Raw genomic sequence first — 19421 nt, 5'->3', positions numbered from 1 at the left:
TAGTTGAATGGCTGGGTGGACTGATGGAGGGGCTAAGCTGGGCTCCAGAGATCTGAGATCTGCGCACTTGAGCCTTCTGTGTCCAGAAATACAAAGAGAGAGACAGAGAAAGAGAGAGGAGAGAGACCTTTCTTTCTTTCCTTTCTCCGTTTTGAGCACCCCTCCCCCCAGGCCTTTTCTACTGTGTTTCAGGAGCAGCTTTCTTTCCAGCCCCTTATGCCCTCGAGCAGAGTTAGCTGCCCTTTTTCTGCAGACATGTCCCACCTTGCCCCCCTTATTTCTGCTCCAGGATTCTCTGCTGCCACTGCCGGGTGTCAGCAATGCTGCTGTCCTTTCTCCTGCTCTGTCAGAGCCAGGGATGACCCTGTGTATCTTCTCTCCCCTGGCCTTCCACACCCCGCTTCAAAGCTGCTTCCTCTCAGAGAGTTGTGTAGGAGTGGCTTCTGTTCTCCAAATGGCATTGTGCCTGTTGTGCCCGTGGGTTCACCAGCAGCCGGATTCCTTTGCTATGAGCCCCCAGGGCAGCAAGCCTTCCTGAGAGAGATTGTGGCATCTGCTGTGGGGCTGCCTCCTCTTGTGTTTTATGAGTGTAGTAGTGAGTCCCTTCTGACCCCAGCAAAACACACCTCCTACCATGCAAGGCAGGTCCTCTGTCCCAACAGCCTCCTAGAACACAGCAGGAAGAGTCATCAGTTTGGGGCGCACTGGACCCTAAGCACCAGCTCAGCCTTCCTGTAAAAATGTGCAGAGTGGCCTGGCACGGCAGCGCACACCTGCCTGCCCATTCTGAATGAGCGGGTGTGTGGCGGGCCACAGGCATGGAGATCCACAAGGTTCATAGGTAATGCTGATGCAAGACAGACGATAAAAGGCGGGCATGGTGTTGCACACCCTAATCCTGCTACTTGAGAGGCTGAGGTAGGAGGATCGCAGGTTAGGAGCCAGCCTCAGGACTCAGCAAGACCTTGTTTCAGAGTATTAAGTAATTTTTAAAAGGGCTGGGGGTATAACCTATGGGAGGTAGAATCCCCCATAGGTTGAATCCTCAGTAACACACACACACACACACACACACACACACACACACACACACACACTAAAGATCTTGCCTTACCCCAATATGCTGTAACATCTGCCAAGAGTCAGGAGATGGAGGAGTTCAGACAAAGAGAGCGTGGTTCAGGCATGAAGAGTAGCAGTCAGTAGAGGGACCTGAGCAGCATTTTAATAGAGAAGTGAAGCGTCGCCAAGCCGAGACAGTGAAGGGACACAGGCGTGGTGGTGCACACCTGTAATCCCAGTACTTGGGAGGCTGAGGCAGGAGGAGTTCAAGGCCAGCCTTGGTAACTTGTTTCAAAAATAAAAGAGCTGGGGAGGTAGCTCAGAGGTAGGGCATCCCTGGGTTCAATCCCCAATACAAAAAAGAAAAAAGGAAAAAGAGAAGAAGAGAAGAGGAGAAAGGAAAAGACAAGGAAATGAAGGAAAGACAGAATGGCCTGCCAATGGCTTGAACAGCCGCGTGGGCAGCAATAGGCAAGCAAGCTGAGAGCGGACCCGCAGGGACTTTGATGTGTCTGCATTTAGATTCAGCAGAGAAGGCCATGGTCTCCTGCTTCAGACCAGTGTTGGGAGGAAAGAAAAGGAGCCCTCTCCCAGAGGTTCCACTGCTGATCTGCAGAGCAGCTAGAAGTGGTTCCCAAGCAGGAAGTTAACCCTGCTGTCCACTGCCAAGTCCAGTGCTGTCACTCACTTGAAGGAATGCCCCCACCGCCTCCGAGGGGACTGAGCCCTTTCTCCTTAGATGGAGCAAGAGCAACGAAAGTGCCGGTGCTGCCCCAATATGAGCGCTGTAGAACCACAGAGGACAGAATGGAGCCCATGGTGTGGATCGTTTTCAGAGGCCAGAACTCGTTTATGGGTGCAGAAGGGCCTGGGGAGCCTCTATGATCCACCTGGCCAGACTGCCGTGTGAGGCAGGCTGATGGGACCCTTAACACCCATGGCTTTTTTTCCTCCTGCTTCTGAACTGCAGGCTGGCCCAGGTGGTGAGGCTCACTGTTCTTCCCGAGGTAGACCTGCGATGTGTTGCTGCTATACGCAGTTTCTTTTCTAAAAGATCACAGTGTGTGTGTTTAAACAGTACACCTTATTTTAAAAGTATTTTATTAATGCATTGTAATCACGCATTATAGTGATGTGGGCTTTTTTGTTTGTTTATTTGTGTCACTGATAATTGAACGCAAGGGTATATGCTACTTCCGAGTTACACCCCCAGCCCTAGTTTTTATTTTTATTTGAAAACAGAGTCTCTCTAGATTAATGTCAACCTCGCTATTTGCTGAGACTGTCCTTGAACCTGTGATCCTCCTGTCTCAGCCTCTCAAGTATCGGGATTACAAATGTGTGGCACCACGCCCGGTCACAGTGAGTTTAATGTGTTGAAAACATACATGCACACAGCTCTTTGTGTATTTCTCTCCACATCCCATTCTGCCCCCCAGCCTGTCTCCCCATACAGATTAGTGAGATAGGTAATAATACTTTTACATATTGTCATAATATTATTTCAACTCTTTCCTTCTTCAGTCTTCTCTAAAATCCCTCCCGCAGCCCCCTTCAGCTACCCTACAGAGTTTTCTCTGCATTATTTAAAGTTCCTTATATTTTCTATGTTCATTCTAGCTTCCATATATGGGAATAAACATAATACCCTGGACTTTCTGAGGCGGATGGTCTCACTTAGCTCAATATTCTCCCATATGACCCAGCGACACCGCCCCTCAGGATCCTTCCCAAAGAACTAAAGTCAGTGCTCTGGTACTGAGCCATGCAGACCCATGCACATAGCAGCACAATTCACAATAGTCCGATTATGGAACCAACCCAGGTGTCTATCAATAGGTGAATGGATAAAGAGGATTTGGTAGATACATATAGCACGATTCTGTTGAATTATGGCATTTGCAGCAGAATGGGTGAAACTGGAAAATATGCTAAGTACAACTTATATTTTAGAGCACTCCTAGCTTCCCAGAAAAATTGACAGAACACACAGCGTTCGCGGCCGGCATCCGCCTCCCTCAACCTAGTTTCCCCTATTATTCACATCTGGCGTTGACATGATGTATTTGTCGTTGCGGCTGATGAGCCAACAGTGAGAACTATTATTATCAGCTGAAGTCCGCCATCCGCCGTGGTATTTGTGGTGGTAGTTTTTGTTTTTTTGTTTTTCTCAGTGCCAGGACACCTTCAAACCTGGCCCCATTTCTTCTCTCTGCCATTTTGGATTCCAAACAGAGACTGCTAGAAAAACAAGGTCTCCACATTCCTCCCGGCACCCCGGCAGCCTGCTGAGCGGCTGCCGATCGATCCAGCGTGCCTTCTGCCGCTGCTCGTGACCAACGAGACAAGGTTCTTATCTAAATCAATTTCCGTGAGGCTCGCGTTCCCGGTGTGCGAGGTGTTGTGCAGGGGGAGCTCGTGTGGCCTGTACATACGCTGCATTTGGTGCTTTTTACACCCTTTTCTCTACAAAATAATTGCCGCCGATAAGTTCACCGTTGACGCTACCAAGGCCCAAGGTGGTGCCTGTGATTAGCGAGCCATGTTTTTCTGTGTTGCTCTTTCCTTCTGGGTTCCAGCCTAAGAGAACCACCTGCCAGGCCCTTTCCAGCCGCTGTGACTTTATGTTGGACTGGCCCAAGGTGCCTGCTGCCGAGAGCTGCCTCTAATCCTGTTACCCACTTATCGGGGTCTAGATTAGAAATCGACAAAAGAAAACCTTGCTGGGTCCTCCAGGTGGGTCCCGTGCTTTCTCATCTCTTTTTCTTGGCTCAGTCTGCTCCCCCTCCTGGAACCACCTACTCCTGCCTCCCTTTGCCTCCCTCTCTCTCTCTCCTCTCCCTGCAGCTCTTTCTGTCTCTGCAAACTGAGAGTCTGTTGTGTTCAGGACCCTCCTCGCCTCACATGTCACAGCCCGCATGAAATATTGTCCCATCGCACGATGACCCCAATAATCGATCCTACGCCCTGAACCTGCACTCTCTCAAATCGTGGCAGTTCATGAGCCAGCAGTCCAGGGGCTACCCGTCATCCTCTGAGTTCAGTCCTAACACCCCACTTTGGCATGCGAGGCCCTCACTGGGCTCTGTTCTCTATCCTTCTAATCTCACACTCCGAGGCCATAGCTCTCCTCCTCACCACCGTGGGGCATCAACAGCTGGCCGGATTGTTTCTCCTATCGTTGGTCTGCAAAGCACAGCGCATGTATCCTTGCGGATCTGCGAGTTCATTTTCCTAACAATATCAAGGCATTATTTGCTTTCCCCTTTACTGTGTTGATATTCACAATAATGGCACAAAAGCAAAGGAGAGGGACAGAGCTGCACAGTGAGAGAAACAGGTGGGCCCCAATATACCCCGCTCCATGGCTGCCAATGAGCTAATATTTTAGGCCCTCCAGTTCCAGCCTCCAGCTGAGTGAGTGGCACCAAGCCATCTTAGTGAGCATTCTGCCCCTCAGAACCACACGGTTGCTCTTCAAAGCTGCCGTCTTCAATTCTTTTCTTGATGCAGCAGTAAGAATGATTAGTTTTTAGTTATCACAAATAATAATTATTAACTTTTAATATTTGAATATATATATTAATATTTTCGTAGTAAAGAGGTAAGATATAACACTGAGATTGGGTGACAAAAGACAGCGCTTGTCCCATGAGAATGAACTTGTGTGATTGAGTTGCCAACTGAACTAAGCTTTTTTTTTTTAATAAAACATTACTGTTAATTAAAAACAACTGAAAAAATTAGTATTATTTGAGAGAACATGTAAGAGACAACTTTATAGATTTTACGAATTTTTAAAAGTAAAATAAATGATTTGCGCTGTGCACAATGATGTACAGTTAGAATCCCAACACTTGGGAGGCTGAGTTAGGAGGATCATGGGTTTGAGGCCGGCCTCAGCAAATTAGTGAGGCCTGCAGCATCTTAGTGAGATGCTGTTTCGAAATAAAAAATAAAATAGGCCTGAGGGGGTAGAGCTCAGAGGTAGAACTTCCCTGGGCTCAATCTCCAGAACTAAAGACAGAAAAAGAAATTAAATGAAGGAAGCCTGTTACTCCAAGAAAACAAACCGACTGTATAGTATGTTAGAATTTGAAATTTCAACTCACCACCATCCATTGGACAGTTTTGTAACAATTTTCTTTATCAGCTAAAATATTTTTTGTGACATTAGTGGTGATATTCAGTAATATATTTTTGCATACTGTATAATAAAAAATTATCATCATTTAGAATACTTGCATAACTCACTGAGTACATGTTTTTCATATGACCGATGTATGATTTTTTTTTAACTTGCATGAGTAAAAGATTCCTTTAAAGAAGAAGGGAGACCAGTGGATTTAAATGTAGCAGAGTATTAAAAGTTTATCAATGTGGTTTCCAATTTTATATCACTGTTAACTTTTAGGCAGATATTACCACTTGAAGTCAAGCATGGTGGTGCATACCTGTAACCCCAGGACTTGAGAGGCTGAGATAGGACGGTTTCAGGTTTGAGGAGAGTGTGAAATTACTTCGTGAGACCCTGTTTCAAAATAAAAAATTGGGCTGGGGGTATAGTTCAGAGACAGAATGTCCATGTGTTCAATTCCCAGTGATAGAAAAAAAAGAATGAGGGAGAGATGGAGGGAAGGAGAGAGAGAGAGAGAGGAGAGAGACATAGAGAGACAGAGAAAGACAGAGAGCGAGAGGGAGAGAGAGAGGGAGGGAGGGAGGGAGGGAGGGAGGGAGGGGGAGGGAGAGAGAACCACCACTCAAGCTTTGTATAATATTGGAGATGACTATCCACATTTATCTGAAAATGCTACTAAAATATTCCTCCCTTTTCTAGCAATATATCTTGTGGGAGACCAGATCTTCTCCATAGACTTCAACTAAAACATTCATAGCAGATTGAATACAGAAGCAAACAAGAATCCAGCTGTCCTCTATTAGTCCTCTACTGGTCTCTAAAAGAAATTTGCAATACTATAAAATAGTACCAGTCTTTTCACTGTTCTTTGTTTTGGAAAATATGGGTATTTTCATAAAAGTATTTTATTTAGGTTAACACTCATGAGATGATGATGATGATTACTGTGTGTGTGTGTGTGTGTGTGTGTGTGTGTGTGTGTGTGTGGTACTGGGGATTGAACCCAAGGGCATTCTACCTCTGAGCTATACCCTCAGCCATTTTTTATTTTGAAGCAGGGTATTACTAAGTTTCTGAAGATCTCCCTAAGTTGTTGGGGCTGACCTCGAAGCTGTGATCCTCCTGCCTCAGCCTCCCATGTACTGGTGTGGTATTATAGGCATATACCACTATGCCCAGATATTATTGTTATTTTTAATAAGCTAATATTCTAAACCCTCCAATTTTAAGATCTGCTACAGTAGACATCAATAGATGCAGCAAATCTGGCATGAACAAAAGCCTTTTGGGGTCTTCCACAGTGTGTACGGGTATAAAGAGACTTGAAATGAAAAACTGGAAAACATTGTGACACCTGAGAGGGCTCTAGTGAGGCCTCCAGGTCTGTAGTTTCATATCTGACTACTTGACTAAAATAGCGAGTGGTTGCTGCCCAAGAGCCTCCAAGGTGGAAAAGGATATTCTTATGTTTAAAACCCAGTAATGACTGTGTTCAAGGGTTACAAGTTTGTTTATTTATTTATTTATTTATTTATTTATTTATTTATTTAATTTTGTGGGTCTGGGGATGGAACCCAGGGGCATTCGACCTCCGAGCTACACCCCCTGCCCTATTTTTTATTCTTTATTTTGAAACCGGGTCTCACTGAGTTGCAGAGGGCCTCACTAAGTAGCTGAGGCTGTCCGCAAACCGCGATCTTCCAGGTCTCAGCCTCCCGAATGCTGGGATGACAAGCGTGCCCACCACGCCCGGCTTAAGGGTTACAAATCTAAAATGCTTTGTGGGTCAGGTGTAGTGGCACATGCCTGTAATCCTGGTACCTGGGTGGCTAAGATAGGAAGATCAAAGGTTCAAATCCAGCCATAGCAACTTAGCAAGGCCCTGTTATAAAATTTTAAAAAATTAAAAGGATTTGAGCCGGGCGTGGTGGCGCACGCTTGTAATCCCCGCGCTTGGGAGGAGGAGACAGGAGGATCGCGCAGGTTCGAAGCCAGCCACGTGCGATGGCTTAGGAGACCCTGTTTCCAAATAAAAATGTAAAAATAGGTCTGGGAGTGTAGCCCGGAGGTAGAAGGGCTTCCAGGAACCCCAGTACCACCAAAAAAAAAAAAAAAAAATTAAAAGGATTTGGCGGTAGCTCAGAGATAGAATGCCCCTGAATTCAATCCCTAGCATCAAAGAAGAAAAGAGAAAAGAAAAGAAGAGAAGAGAAAGAAATAATAACATGATTTTAAATATACTTAAAGCAAAAGTTTAAGTAGTGGTATTCCTAGCCAAATGAGGAAGGAAAATTTATATAGGTGCTGCTCCTGTGGCTGATGGTGGGAAACCAGGCCCCAAAGGCAAGGCCACTTTAAAGCCTTCTTGTGTCTCTTTCTGCTTCAATAAATATTTTGGCCTCTCCACTTCCACTGCAGAATTATTCATTCATACTTTTCTTTGACGAAGTCTCACACATTGATTTTTTTATTCAACTAAATAAATGAAACTCCCTCAAAACACTTTTTCAGAATATGTTATATAAACATATATAATACAGAAGGTGAGAAGAGTTTTATGTAAACAAGTAAATATTGGTTAAGGTGATATGATCTCAGAATTTCCTAGAAGCAAGTTTTCATTTAGAGTAGAAAGTATTTTAATCTGGCAGTACCGAGCAAATATTTTTATAATTGATGGCTTCCTATAAATTTTTGGGACCTTCAAAGAAAGGAAATTCAATAAACATTGCCCTAATCATATTGATGATTTTTAAAGCATTTGCTGACTTGACATTTTTGCCACTTTTCTATAATAAAAAAGTTTTTTTTACCCCTCTTTCTTTTCCAAATGAGAATTTCTTTCTTTCTTTTCTTTTCTTTTTTTTTTTAAGCAAAAGGAAAGACAAGTTGGCTTTGGTGGTGCATGCCTGTAATCCCAGCACTTGGGATGCTAAAACAGGATTATCGCAGGTTCTCCGTCAGCCTCAGAAACTTAGGCCCTCTACAATTTAGTGAGACCTTGTTTCAAAATGAAAAGTAAAATAGGGCTGGGGATATAACTCAGAGGTAGAATGCCCCTAGGTTGAGTTCCCAGCACCACAGAAAACAAATAGCAAAAAAAAAAAAAAAAAAAAAAAGACAAACTAGGTGTGTGGCCCACACCTTTAATCCCAGTTTCTGGGACGCTAAGTCAGACGGTTTGCAGGATCAAGGCCAGCCTCGGCAAGTTAGCAAGACTCTGTTTCAGAATAAAAATCAAATAAAGGAGCTGGGATTAAAGCTTGGAGGTAGAATGTGTCTGGGTTCAATCCCTAGTACCTAATTAATTGATTAATTAAAATAAAAAAAACGTAGTTCACATTTAGCTGGCAATGCACGGTGCTGACCTTGTGCTATAAGCACAGAAGGACTTAATCTGCTTATAACCAGGTATCTTCTAACACCCAACTCGTTCTCTCCCTCTTGCCTGTGCTTAGAATGCTACCTGCACTAGATGGATTCTTTTAGAGTAACTTTGTTTCCTTCTTCCTCTATAGTACGCTTGCTGCCACCATCAGAGATGTGCTACCCAATAAATTCCTTAGTAAGTGCATTTTCTTTCATGAGAAGGCCACACATATCCACTAGGAAAGCAGTTGGCTGCAAGTAAGAGAAAGCACCCAGGGACCCAAACAAGTAGGGACTTGTTGAACAAGCAAGGATTCAGAAGAAGTCCAGAAAGGATGCTCACAAGCATCGTTCAGCTCCTCGAAAACATAAGGGCTGACATCCCTGTGACGCTCTTGGACTTGCCTTCACTGTCATGAGATGGACAATATCATTTTCTTCTCAGCAGAGGAAGAGCGGTAGAAAGAGAAGAGCAATCCCACTAAGTGTGCTCCTTTCTCTGAGAATTTTGAATGTCTTCCAGGAAGTCCCTGGAGCCGTCTGTTTTGTGGCCACCCGGGATTGCAAGGGAGACTAGGAATGGGCTGTGGGGCTTCCCAGCCCCTCAAATGGGAGAGTGAAGGAAGAGAGGGGTAGAGAGCACCGCCACGTTAATGGGTCTTCACGTGAGCGATGAGGCAGGGGAGTTAGAGCAGGGGGGTTGCTGGGCGCTGCACCAGCAGGCACCGAGGTGCTCTCGAGACTTGATCCCTGGTTTTGAAGAGGTGAGAGAGGAGAATGCAGGAGAGTCAGACTCCCGGAGCAAAACTCAGCTCTTCCTTTTATTACAGGCTTACACAATTAAGATTGGGACGCTACATCATTGACTGTCTCTGGCTAAGGCATAGCGTGTGGGGTTAGAAATGGTGTGGAAGGTAAGTTGTCATCTGGCAGTGTCGCAAGAGGCAGAGGTTGCTGTCTTCAGCTCCCTTCTTGGGGCCATCTTCCACCCTTAAGCAAAGCAGCAAAAGGTGCAGTCAAGCAGGAGGAAGGAGCTTAATAGTGAAGGGGCATGGAGGGCGCTGTCATCAGTTCCCTGCAGGCAGGCAGTCTTTTGCTAAAGCAAGCAAGGAGCTATAAACCCTTAAGCCAACATTCTTTAGACTTAGAACAGCTTCCCACAGAATATGATAAAAGGAAAATGAAAAAAAAAAGCTGAGTAATAATTTTTTAATGATTTTTAAGATTGTCGACTCTTTATTGTATGCCAAACACTCTCTGTACCTGACATGTATTGTTTCTTCTGGTCCTCATGAAATGCCTACAAGTAAATAGCACCGCACTCTGTTTTCAGGGGAGAAAACAAAACTAACTGCCCAAGGTGTTGCAGTGAAGTGCCTGGCCTTGCTGATTCCATTGACTCCTGAGACCAGCACTCAGAGCACCCCGTAGGTCGTTTACGCTTCTCCCCTGTGCTGCCATAAAGGACATACGACTTGAGATGCAGCAGGGATTGCCAGATCTCAGTTAATGAGGTAGCTTGAACCCAGAATGCTTGGATTGTTCCAGCGGATGCTGTCATAGCACTTTCTTCTGCAAGAACTGCCTTTCATCTTTTCAGGGGCGTCTGCTCTTGGAACTCAATTCTGCAATCCCAAATTAATTCTGACTCTGATGCACAAGTGGTTTCTATGCATATTAAAAGTTGTCCTATGGATTTCTGCTTTTGGAGACCTCTCTCTGAGACCCGTTTATCTAGAGTTGAACTGTCAGTGTCAGCTATTCCGGGACAACTATTTCAGATTTTTCATGCAAGGTCACCTTCTGACTTCAGTCCTGTCTAGGTCAGTTAATTTTTACCCATAGATAAACTGTCCCACAGACTGAATGAATCTCAGACTAACTATAAAATGACTTCTTATGTAAAATTGTTCCTTTTTTAAATATACTTGTATTAGTACATTGCATTATGTTATAACGAGTTTCACAGTGATAGGAGCACACCTGCACACAGCACCTGGTGCATCCCCACCAGGTACCACGCCATCCCCCCTCCCCATATGTGTTTTTGAGATTGGTATTGGTAACTTCATACATGTACTTGCGTTATTTGAACTGTTTTCTTCTTCAAGTCTCCCTTCTTCCCTCTCCACATCCTTCTCACGATCACCTTACACTTTTCTACTGGTATCTCTCCTCATTTATTTAAAGTTTTTGTTTGTTTGTTTGTTTCCCAGTTTCTTTCTAGCTTACACATATGACAGAAAACCCTCCACTTTGAGACTGAATTATCTCACTTAGCATAATATATTTTCTAGTTTCATCTACTTTCCTGAAAATCACATAATTTTGTTTTTGAAAACCTCATTGTAAAGCCGGGTGTCATGTCGCATGCTTGTAATCACAGAGCTTGGGAGGCTGAGACAGGAGGATTGCGCAGGTTCCAAGCCGGCCTCAGTTACTTACTGAGGCTCTCAGCAACTTAGTGAGTTCATGTTTCCAAAATTAAAAATATAAAATAAGTCTGAGAGTGTACCCCGGAGGTAGAAGGCCCCTGGGTTCCACCCTCAGTATCACAAAAGAAACCTCACTGTATATATGTACCAGTTTCATAATCCATTCGTCTATTATGGACACATAGGCTGGTTCCATCATTTGGCTTTTGTGAATTGTGCTGCTATAAACATGGATATGCATCTATCACTATAATATTCTGACTTTTAGTTCATTTAAAAAGATTCCCAGGAGTGCCCGGCGTGGTGGCGCACGCTTGCAATCCCCACACTTGGGAGGCGGAGACAGGAGGATTGTGCAGGTTCAAAGCCAGCCTTGCTGACTTAAGAGACCTTGTTTCCAAATAAAAAAAAACATAAAATAGGTCTGGGAGTGTAGCCCGGAGGTAGAAGAGTTTCCAGGAGCCCCAGAACCACCACCACCAAAAAAAAAAAAAAAAAAAAAATAGATTCCCAGGAATGGTATAGCTGGGTCATATGGTGATTCCAATGGCCATCTTCTGAGGAATCTCCACTGATCTCCAGAGTGGTTGTAGTAATTTTGAATCCCACCAACAGCATATACGAATTCAGGTTTCCCCACATCCTCACCAGATTTATTATTGTTAACATGTGGGTGATGCCTTTCTAACTGGACTTAGATGGAATCTCAGTATGGTTTTGATTTGTAGTTCCCTTATTGCTGATGATGTTGAACATTTTTTTATTTACACATTCATCATTTGTATTTTTTCTTTTGCAAAATGTCCATTTAGTTCAGTTGCCCATTTTTATTGGGCTAGTTGTTTTATAAGTTCTTTATATATTCTAGAAGTTAAAACTCTATCAGAGGAGTAAGTGGTAATTTTTTTTCCATTCTACAAGCTTTCTCTTCAAACTCATGATTGTTTCCTTTGCTGCACAGAAGCTTTATAACTTAATGCTCATCCCATTTATTCATTCTTATTTTTATTTCCTGGGCTTTTGACCTCTTATTGAGGAAGCTCTACCAGTGCCTAGATGTTAGAGAGTTGGTCCTATATCTTCTTCTAGTAATTGTAAAGACTCTGCTCTAGTTTCTAGGTCTTTGATCCATCTTAGTTGTTTTTGTTTTTTGTGCAGGGTGATAGATTGTTCTTCATAAACCAGTTTTCCCAATACTATTTGTTGAAAAGGCTGTCTTTTCTCCAGTGTATGTGTTTTTGGTGCCTTTGTAAAAAATGAACTGTCTTTAAGTATGAGGAATTTTTTCCCTGCATTTTCTATTCTATTCATTGGGTCTATGTGTCTGGTTTTGTGCTAGTACCTTGTTTTTTATTACTGTAGTTCTGTATTATAATTTGAAATCAGGTATTGTGATGCCTCCAGCATGGTTTATATTGCTGAGAATTACTTTGGCTATTCTGAGTCTTTTGTTTTTCTATATGAATTTTAGGACTTTTTTTTCTCTAGCTCTATGAAGGATAGCATTGGTATCGTAATAGGAATTACATTGAATGTATAGATTACTTTTGGTAGTATGGTCGTTTTTATAACATCCATTCTGCCTATCCAAAACATGGAAGATCTTTCCATCTCCTAATAAATAATCAAAGTCAAAGCAGAAAGTAATGAAATAGAGAATTAAAAATATAAAGGATCTGCCGGGCATAGTGGCGCACGCTTGTAATCCCCGCGCTTGGGAGGCAGAGACAGGAGGATCACGCAGGTTCGAAGCCAGCCACGCACGCTGGCTTAGGAGACCCTGTTTTTAAATAAAAATATAAAATAGGTCTGGGAGTGTAGCCCCAAAGTAGAAGGGCTTCCAGGAACCCCAGTACCACCAATATATATATGTATATGTATATGTATATATATATTCAAAACAAAAAGTTCATTTTTTTTAAAGTTAAACAGGATTGATAAATCCTTAGTGGCCCTAACAAGAAGAGAGAATTGACTCAAAGTAGTAAAATAAGGGGTGAAAAAAGATATTACCACAGGCAGTGTGGAAATTCAGAGGAAAACTAGAAACTATTTTAAAATCTTATACTCAGGTAAACTGGAAAACGGATGAAATCTACAAATTTCTAGAGACGTACAACCCACTTAAATTGAACTAAGAGAATATAGAAAACCTAAACCAAAAATAGCAAGCAAAGAGATTAAATAGTAATAAAGAGCCTTTCAACAGAACAAAGTCTAGGACCAGATAGATTCCCAGCTGAATTCTGCAAAACCTTTATAGAAGCAATAAGCCCAATGGTCCTCAATTTGCTCTATGAAACAGAAAGAGATGGAATAATAAACACCAAACACCAAACTTATTTTATGAAGCCAGTATCACTTTAATACCCAAACTAAATAACGATATATAGCAAGTAGCTAGTCTTTTATTAAGAAGTTTTGCATCTATGTTCATTTTGCATTCAGTACCACATCAAGGAAATTGTACACCATGACCAGAATGCAAGGCTGGTTCAACATATGTTAAAAAATTAACTAAGGACAAAAATCATATTCAGTTCAATAAATAAACTAAGCATAAGATTACATGACCATCTCAATGGACAAAGAAAATGAATTTGACAAAATCCAACACCTGTTTATGTTAACAACACTGAAGAAATTAGGAATAGAAGAAACTTTACCTTGATACCAAAGTTTGTTGCATGGGAAAGTTCATTGAGTGAGAATCCCTCACATCCTAGGATTATGATGTGTATTGTTCTATGTGAGTGTTATAATTAAATCAAATAAATTTAGAGGTGATAAGTGCTGAGCATGATGAGAACCTGAAAGGAAATGGGGTTAGGTCAGGGTAACGTGATGGTGATCGGCTTGGGTAACAGTGCTTTAGACATAGTGGTCGGGCATGAGCCTCCAGGAGGCACCGGCTGGACTGAGCTCTCAGGAGCAGCCATGGGGTTCCAGGAGTTGAGCAGTCATTGCAGGCAGGAGCAGTCAGTGTGAAGGCTCCAGGGAAGGGAAGATGGGGCACATGTGAGCAGTGGCAGAGCCAGCATGCTGGAGGAAAGGAAGCAGAGTGCTGCGGGACAGGACAGAAAGTGGACAGGTTGGCCTCAGGCGGGGCCCCAGCGTCTCTACCTTATGGCCTCCCCTTCCCGCTGACTCTTTGGTGCTGAGCCACGTGCTAAGAAGCTGGTGTTCATCACTCCATTTTCTTTTCATTTTTCCACAATTCTGGGAGATAGGTTTTATAATTTTATTTTATTTTTTATATTTATTTATTTATTTTGGTGGTACTGGGGTTCCTGGAAGCCCTTCTACCTCGGGGCTACACTCCCAGACCTATTTTATATTTTTGAAACAGGGTCTCTTATGCCAGCGAGGCTGGCTTCAAACCTGCGCGATCCTCCTGTCTCCGCCTCCCAAGCGCGGGGATTACAAGCGTGCGCCACCACACCTGGCTATAATTTTATTTTTGACATGAGAAACCAGGGCTTAGGAGATATAGCTTGCCAAAGCCACCCAGCCTGGAAATTAGTGGAGTCACTATGGCTGAATCTGTTCCCTTTGCCTCACTCTGTGTTCTGAACTCCGAACTCTGACCCATGACTGTCTCTACATGCTGGTGTTTAAACACAAGACCACTCCACAGCATAATGCATTCACATTTAGGATGTAAACAAAGTGCTTAAAAGGTAGAAAACTCTACCTAGAGCCTCTGGGAGGGAGCACATGAAGATGCATAGGAGAACTCCCCTCCAGCATGCATTCTCTGCAGAATGGCACGTGCAAAGTCTCACTGGCGAGAATTCACCATCTCAGCAGCTAGTGTTCATTATCATCCTGTGCCAGGGCTTCTGCTGAGTAAAGTACTCAGCTCGTCTTCATAACAGTCCTATAGGTTTGTACCGGCCGTGCTGTACAGATGAAATGACTGATGTTCATCTCTGCTCAGTCAGGCCCAGCTAGAGAAGTGACTACATAAACACAATATTTGTTTAACTCGCAGTGATAAAACAGCTACTGTGGGCTGACAGTTGGCAAAATGCAGAGTTCTGACACTCGAATCCCTGCCCCACCTCTCCTGCTGCCTGAGCCTGCTGGGTCAAGAGAAGCCTCAGGTATTTTACATGGCCTGTGCTGTTTTCTCTGGACTCGATTCATTCCCGGTGCCTCACTTTGGCAAGTGAAATCAGAGGTTAAGTGTGTTTTGTTGACCACCAAATCCTCCTGGCCTGGTGTTGGGGGGCAGATGGTGAGTGTTTTGTGAATATTGTGAGTAAATGAGTGTTGTTCCTGTACAATGAAAGGTTAGACAGGTGATGGCCTTAGCCTGGGTCAACCATCAGTCTCGGTCATTCAGATGGTGCATTAGTTCGTCTTTTCATCACTGTTACCAAATGCCTGACAAGCACAGGAGGAAAGGCGTATTTGGCTCATGGTTTCAGAGGCATGGTCTATAGTTGGCAGCTATAAGGCAGAGACATCACTGCAGCAGAGCATGGCAAAGAACAGCTACTTTACTCATGGCTGCCAGGCAGCACAGAGCAAAAGAAGAGACCGGGGACAGATACCGGCTCCAAGGCCAGGCCCCCAGTGACTTGCCTCCTCCAACCACGCCCTACTTGCCCACAGTTACCACCCAGTAAATCCATTCCAATTACTGATCCATCAGTGGCTTAACCCACTGGTAAGGTTAGAGCGTTGGTTTAATTATTTTACCTCCTAACATTTCTGCATAATCAACACATAAGCTTTTCTTGACGGCATTTCAAACCATAACAGATGGCGCGTGCGTAAGTTTATTTCAATTAGGCATTTAATACAGAAGCAAGGTTTATTGTTATTTCCTGCCCCATCACCACAGCCCACTCCCCAAATCCCACAGAGCTGGGACTGACCCTGCCTTAGAAGGAATTCTGAGCGAGCAACACTGTGAACTGCCTTGATTAATCCTATACTGTAAAGATTGTGACCAAAGTCAATTACATCAGGCCTGATTAAAAGCATATTATGGTGTTATATCTAGGAGCAAACGAGCCAGGGCCTCATATTTCAGTTTGAATGTTTTTGAGCCCCTACAAAATAACTATGATTCTCTCTTTAGCTCCACGTACACCAATATCCCTAGGTCAGAGCATGCAGGCCAAAGTGAAGTGACTTATAAGTGAGTTTGTTCCAGGCTGAAGGCCCACACTGTCCGCTGTGACAGCCACCAGCCACACGTGGCTGGGGAGCGTCCCGCCGCGGTGACTGAACCAGGACGCATCCTGAGCCTGAAAAAACAGATTTTCAAGACACAACATTAAGAGCATAAAATGTCCCGATCATTTTTGCAATGATCACATGTTGGAAAGGATTATATTTAGGACTACTGGGTTAAGCAAAGTATACTAAAACTCATCTCACCTATGTCTTTTTTTTTTTTTCTTTCACTACCGGGATCAAATCCACACCCTCCCTCACATGCTCATCTGTTTCTTTAAACTTTTTTTTTTTAATGTACCGTTAGAGAATTTGAACCTCCAAATGTGGCTGGCAGGGAACAGTGGCCTCTGAACGTGAGGACCGACTCCGATCAGTACCTCACACCGCCCATCTCCCTGAGGCTCCGCTCTTCTACCAGTCCTTCCAGTTACAGAACTCACTAAAGCCCTCCAGCCGCCGTTTATGTCTGTTCTCAAAACTCTGGGCCGTTTGCATTTTGTTTTGTTTCCTGATTGAGTCCGTTGACTCAGGTCAGACTTGAGCCTCCCGTAGTTTTAAGCTTTATTTTCTACTTACATCAGCTCAGTGGCAAAAGCACTTTCAAGTTATAAAGGAACTCATATTTTTCAATTGACAGAATTGTGAGTATTTTATAGGATATAATATTTCAGAGTACAGTACATTGTGGAAGAGTTCCATCCTGCTAATTAACAAATGCATCCCTCACATAAATAGTGTTCTTGTTGCGAGAAACAATATTTACTCTGCGTTTTTTGGGACTGTGGTTGTCATCATTAGCTAGAGTCACCATGCTGTGCAGTAAGTCAGAATCTTGTAATTTTTTAAATAAAAGAACTCATGTCATTGAAGAACTATAATTATTCCCTAGGCAGTGAATAATTAGAATTTATCAATGATTTCCAAGTGAGCAGACTGAGGGCAAGATAAAATTTATGTATTTAAACCCAACTCTGTTCTAGAAGGCCTCTAACTCTCTGGTCAAACCAGGCATAAGTGGCTTTTCCAGGATGATAAGGTAGCCAACGAACACGCACTGAAGTGATCTTTATGATTGTCTATCTTTTTTGTTTTTGGTGATACTGGGGTTGAACGCAAGGGCGATTTCCTTCTGAGGTAAATCCCCAGCCCTATTTCATTTTTTTAAAAAATTTTGCAACAGCATCTCAATAAGTTGCTGAGGCTGGCCTTGAACCTGCAATCCTCCTGTCTCAACCTCCCAAGTACTGGGATGACAGGCACGTACCACTATGGTTCTCAGACACTGTCCCATTTTTAATTTAGAAGTGTTAACTTCACAAAATGTTGACCTTGAAAGTTATGACTTTTTAACTAAACTCTTCTGTTAAGACTTTTTTTTAACTTTCAAAAACAGTTTTAGCTGACTTTTTATACAAGTTAGAGCTCCTTAAAGAATATCCCAAAACAATATGTCCTTCACATACTTGGTTTATTCATCCGCGTACCAGCATTTGCTGAGCGCCCGCCACATGCGGGGCAGTGAGTTAGGTGGCAGAGAAACACCAACAGCAAGGAAGCAAGACAGACACTCAGTCTCACAAACTTAATTGCCACCGATGCTGATAAGCGTTGAAGTCAGTGGTGTGCTTCGGGCGGGGCCAGGGCAGGAAGGCCTGCCCGCTGGGGGTGGGAAGGACTTCATCCTCAGTGCCACTCAGGCCGAGGCTGAAGGACCGTGGACACAGCAAGTCAAGGGTGGAGGAGGGAGAGCAGGTACACACCTCGCATTTCCCTAAGAGTTGCACACGAACTGCTTGTCCACATCGTGGCGTCTCTGGATGGGTGTCCCGTCCAGACCCAGGCCATACGGCGGTGAGATGCGACGACTTCTGCACATTGCCAGCCTGCATGCTGTTCCAGCCTCAGGAATACCACGCAGTGGAGTGGCGCCATGAAATGTCTTCACCCATCTTTTGGGAAACAGTGACGACAACAGGCTGCTTTGCAGTGTTCGCCTGTTTCCCTGGTGTAAATATTCCTGCCTTGGCAGGTGTCTAGCTGCCAAGGAAATACGACTGAGTGAGGAATGGGAGAATGAAGGCAGACCCTCACTGTCTACCGTTTTCATCTTGCAGACCCCAGCCATCTGGGCAACCACACAAACACAAGTCAAAGTAAAATAGGGTCAACAGGCAGGAGGCAAATAATGTTGGGTATTGCAATGGTATTATCGCATTGTTTTTAATTTATGTGCAGTGTGTGTGTGTGTGTGTGTGTGTGTGTGTGTGTGTGTGTGTGTGTGTTAATGTTGGCTGTCTTTAACAATAGTTCTCAAATGTTTATGCCAACAGAAGGCTGAGGCTGGGGGATGGCAAACTCAAGGCCAGCCCAGGCACTTAGCAAAACTCTGTCTCAAAATAAAAGGGCTAGGGTGTTGCTTGGTGGTAGAGTGCATTTGGGTTCCATCCTCAGTACCACCAAAAACAAACAAACAATAAACCAAAACCAAAAACAAAAACAAAAAAGCTGTTTATGCAAAGGTCACGAGCAATGGGCCCTGAGGCACTGGCTGCCTTGGTGTGAGGCCCGCAGCAGTCTCCTGTGGAATGAGTCCTCACTCTCCTTTTCCTCTTTGCCTGCAGATCAGCAAGCAGCAGCTTCAGACAGTCAAGGACCGCTTCCAGGCCTTCCTCAATGGGGAAACCCAGATTGTGGCTGATGAAGCCTTCATGAACGCTGTCCAGAGCTACTACGAGGTAGGAGTCACCGGGTAGAAGATGGCCGAGGCTGCCCAGGCCCTGGGCCCAGCGGTTCCGAGTCGCTGCACAGGGGGAGAACGGCCTAGGCCTTTTACAGGGTCATCCCTCCTGGGCCAAGAGTTGATTACTTACAGTGTTAAGGAGTAACAGCTTTTTGCTTTAGGAAAAACTATAAATAGTACTTTTTCTTAACTGATTTCTATACTTAGTATTTTCTGTAGAATTTTTAACTTCTTGTTGATTAGAACCTTATAGTATTTCCGATTTTACTGATGAAGAAACTGAAGTTCAGAGAGGTTAAATGCATTATTTAAGGTCACACAGCTGTTAGATGTCATAAGCTAAGACTTTGGGTACTGGGCGATTTTTGCATCTCTTCTACCATTTCTAAAGGACTCGAGCACCTCCCAAGGACGGTACCTCCCCTGGCTTCCTTGTCTTTTCTATTAAAACGTCACTGTGGGTTCTTTTCTGGAGGTTCAACTA

The 19421-nt window shown here is 43.8% G+C and overlaps 1 protein-coding gene across 16 annotated transcripts in view; it reads left to right on the top strand.

Moving 5' to 3' along the window:
* CADPS (calcium dependent secretion activator) overlaps positions 1-19421 on the top strand; it is a gene marked incomplete at both ends in the record, with an annotated part of 501631 nt that overhangs the window by 90417 nt on the left and 391793 nt on the right. For all 16 annotated transcript variants that reach the window (XM_080714889.1, XM_080714888.1, XM_080714885.1 and 13 more), the window contains one exon: positions 18819-18932. In XM_080714889.1, coding sequence (XP_080571015.1) covers positions 18819-18932 — 114 coding nt within the window. The remainder of the gene's footprint in view (positions 1-18818; positions 18933-19421) is intronic.

The sequence above is a fragment of the Muscardinus avellanarius genome (assembly GCF_963383645.1).
Source record: "Muscardinus avellanarius genome assembly, chromosome: 18".
NCBI classification, from domain to species: Eukaryota; Metazoa; Chordata; class Mammalia; order Rodentia; family Gliridae; genus Muscardinus; species Muscardinus avellanarius.
The sequence above is the reverse complement of the archived record's forward strand: the minus strand, read 5'-3'. Positions and strand labels throughout refer to the sequence as shown.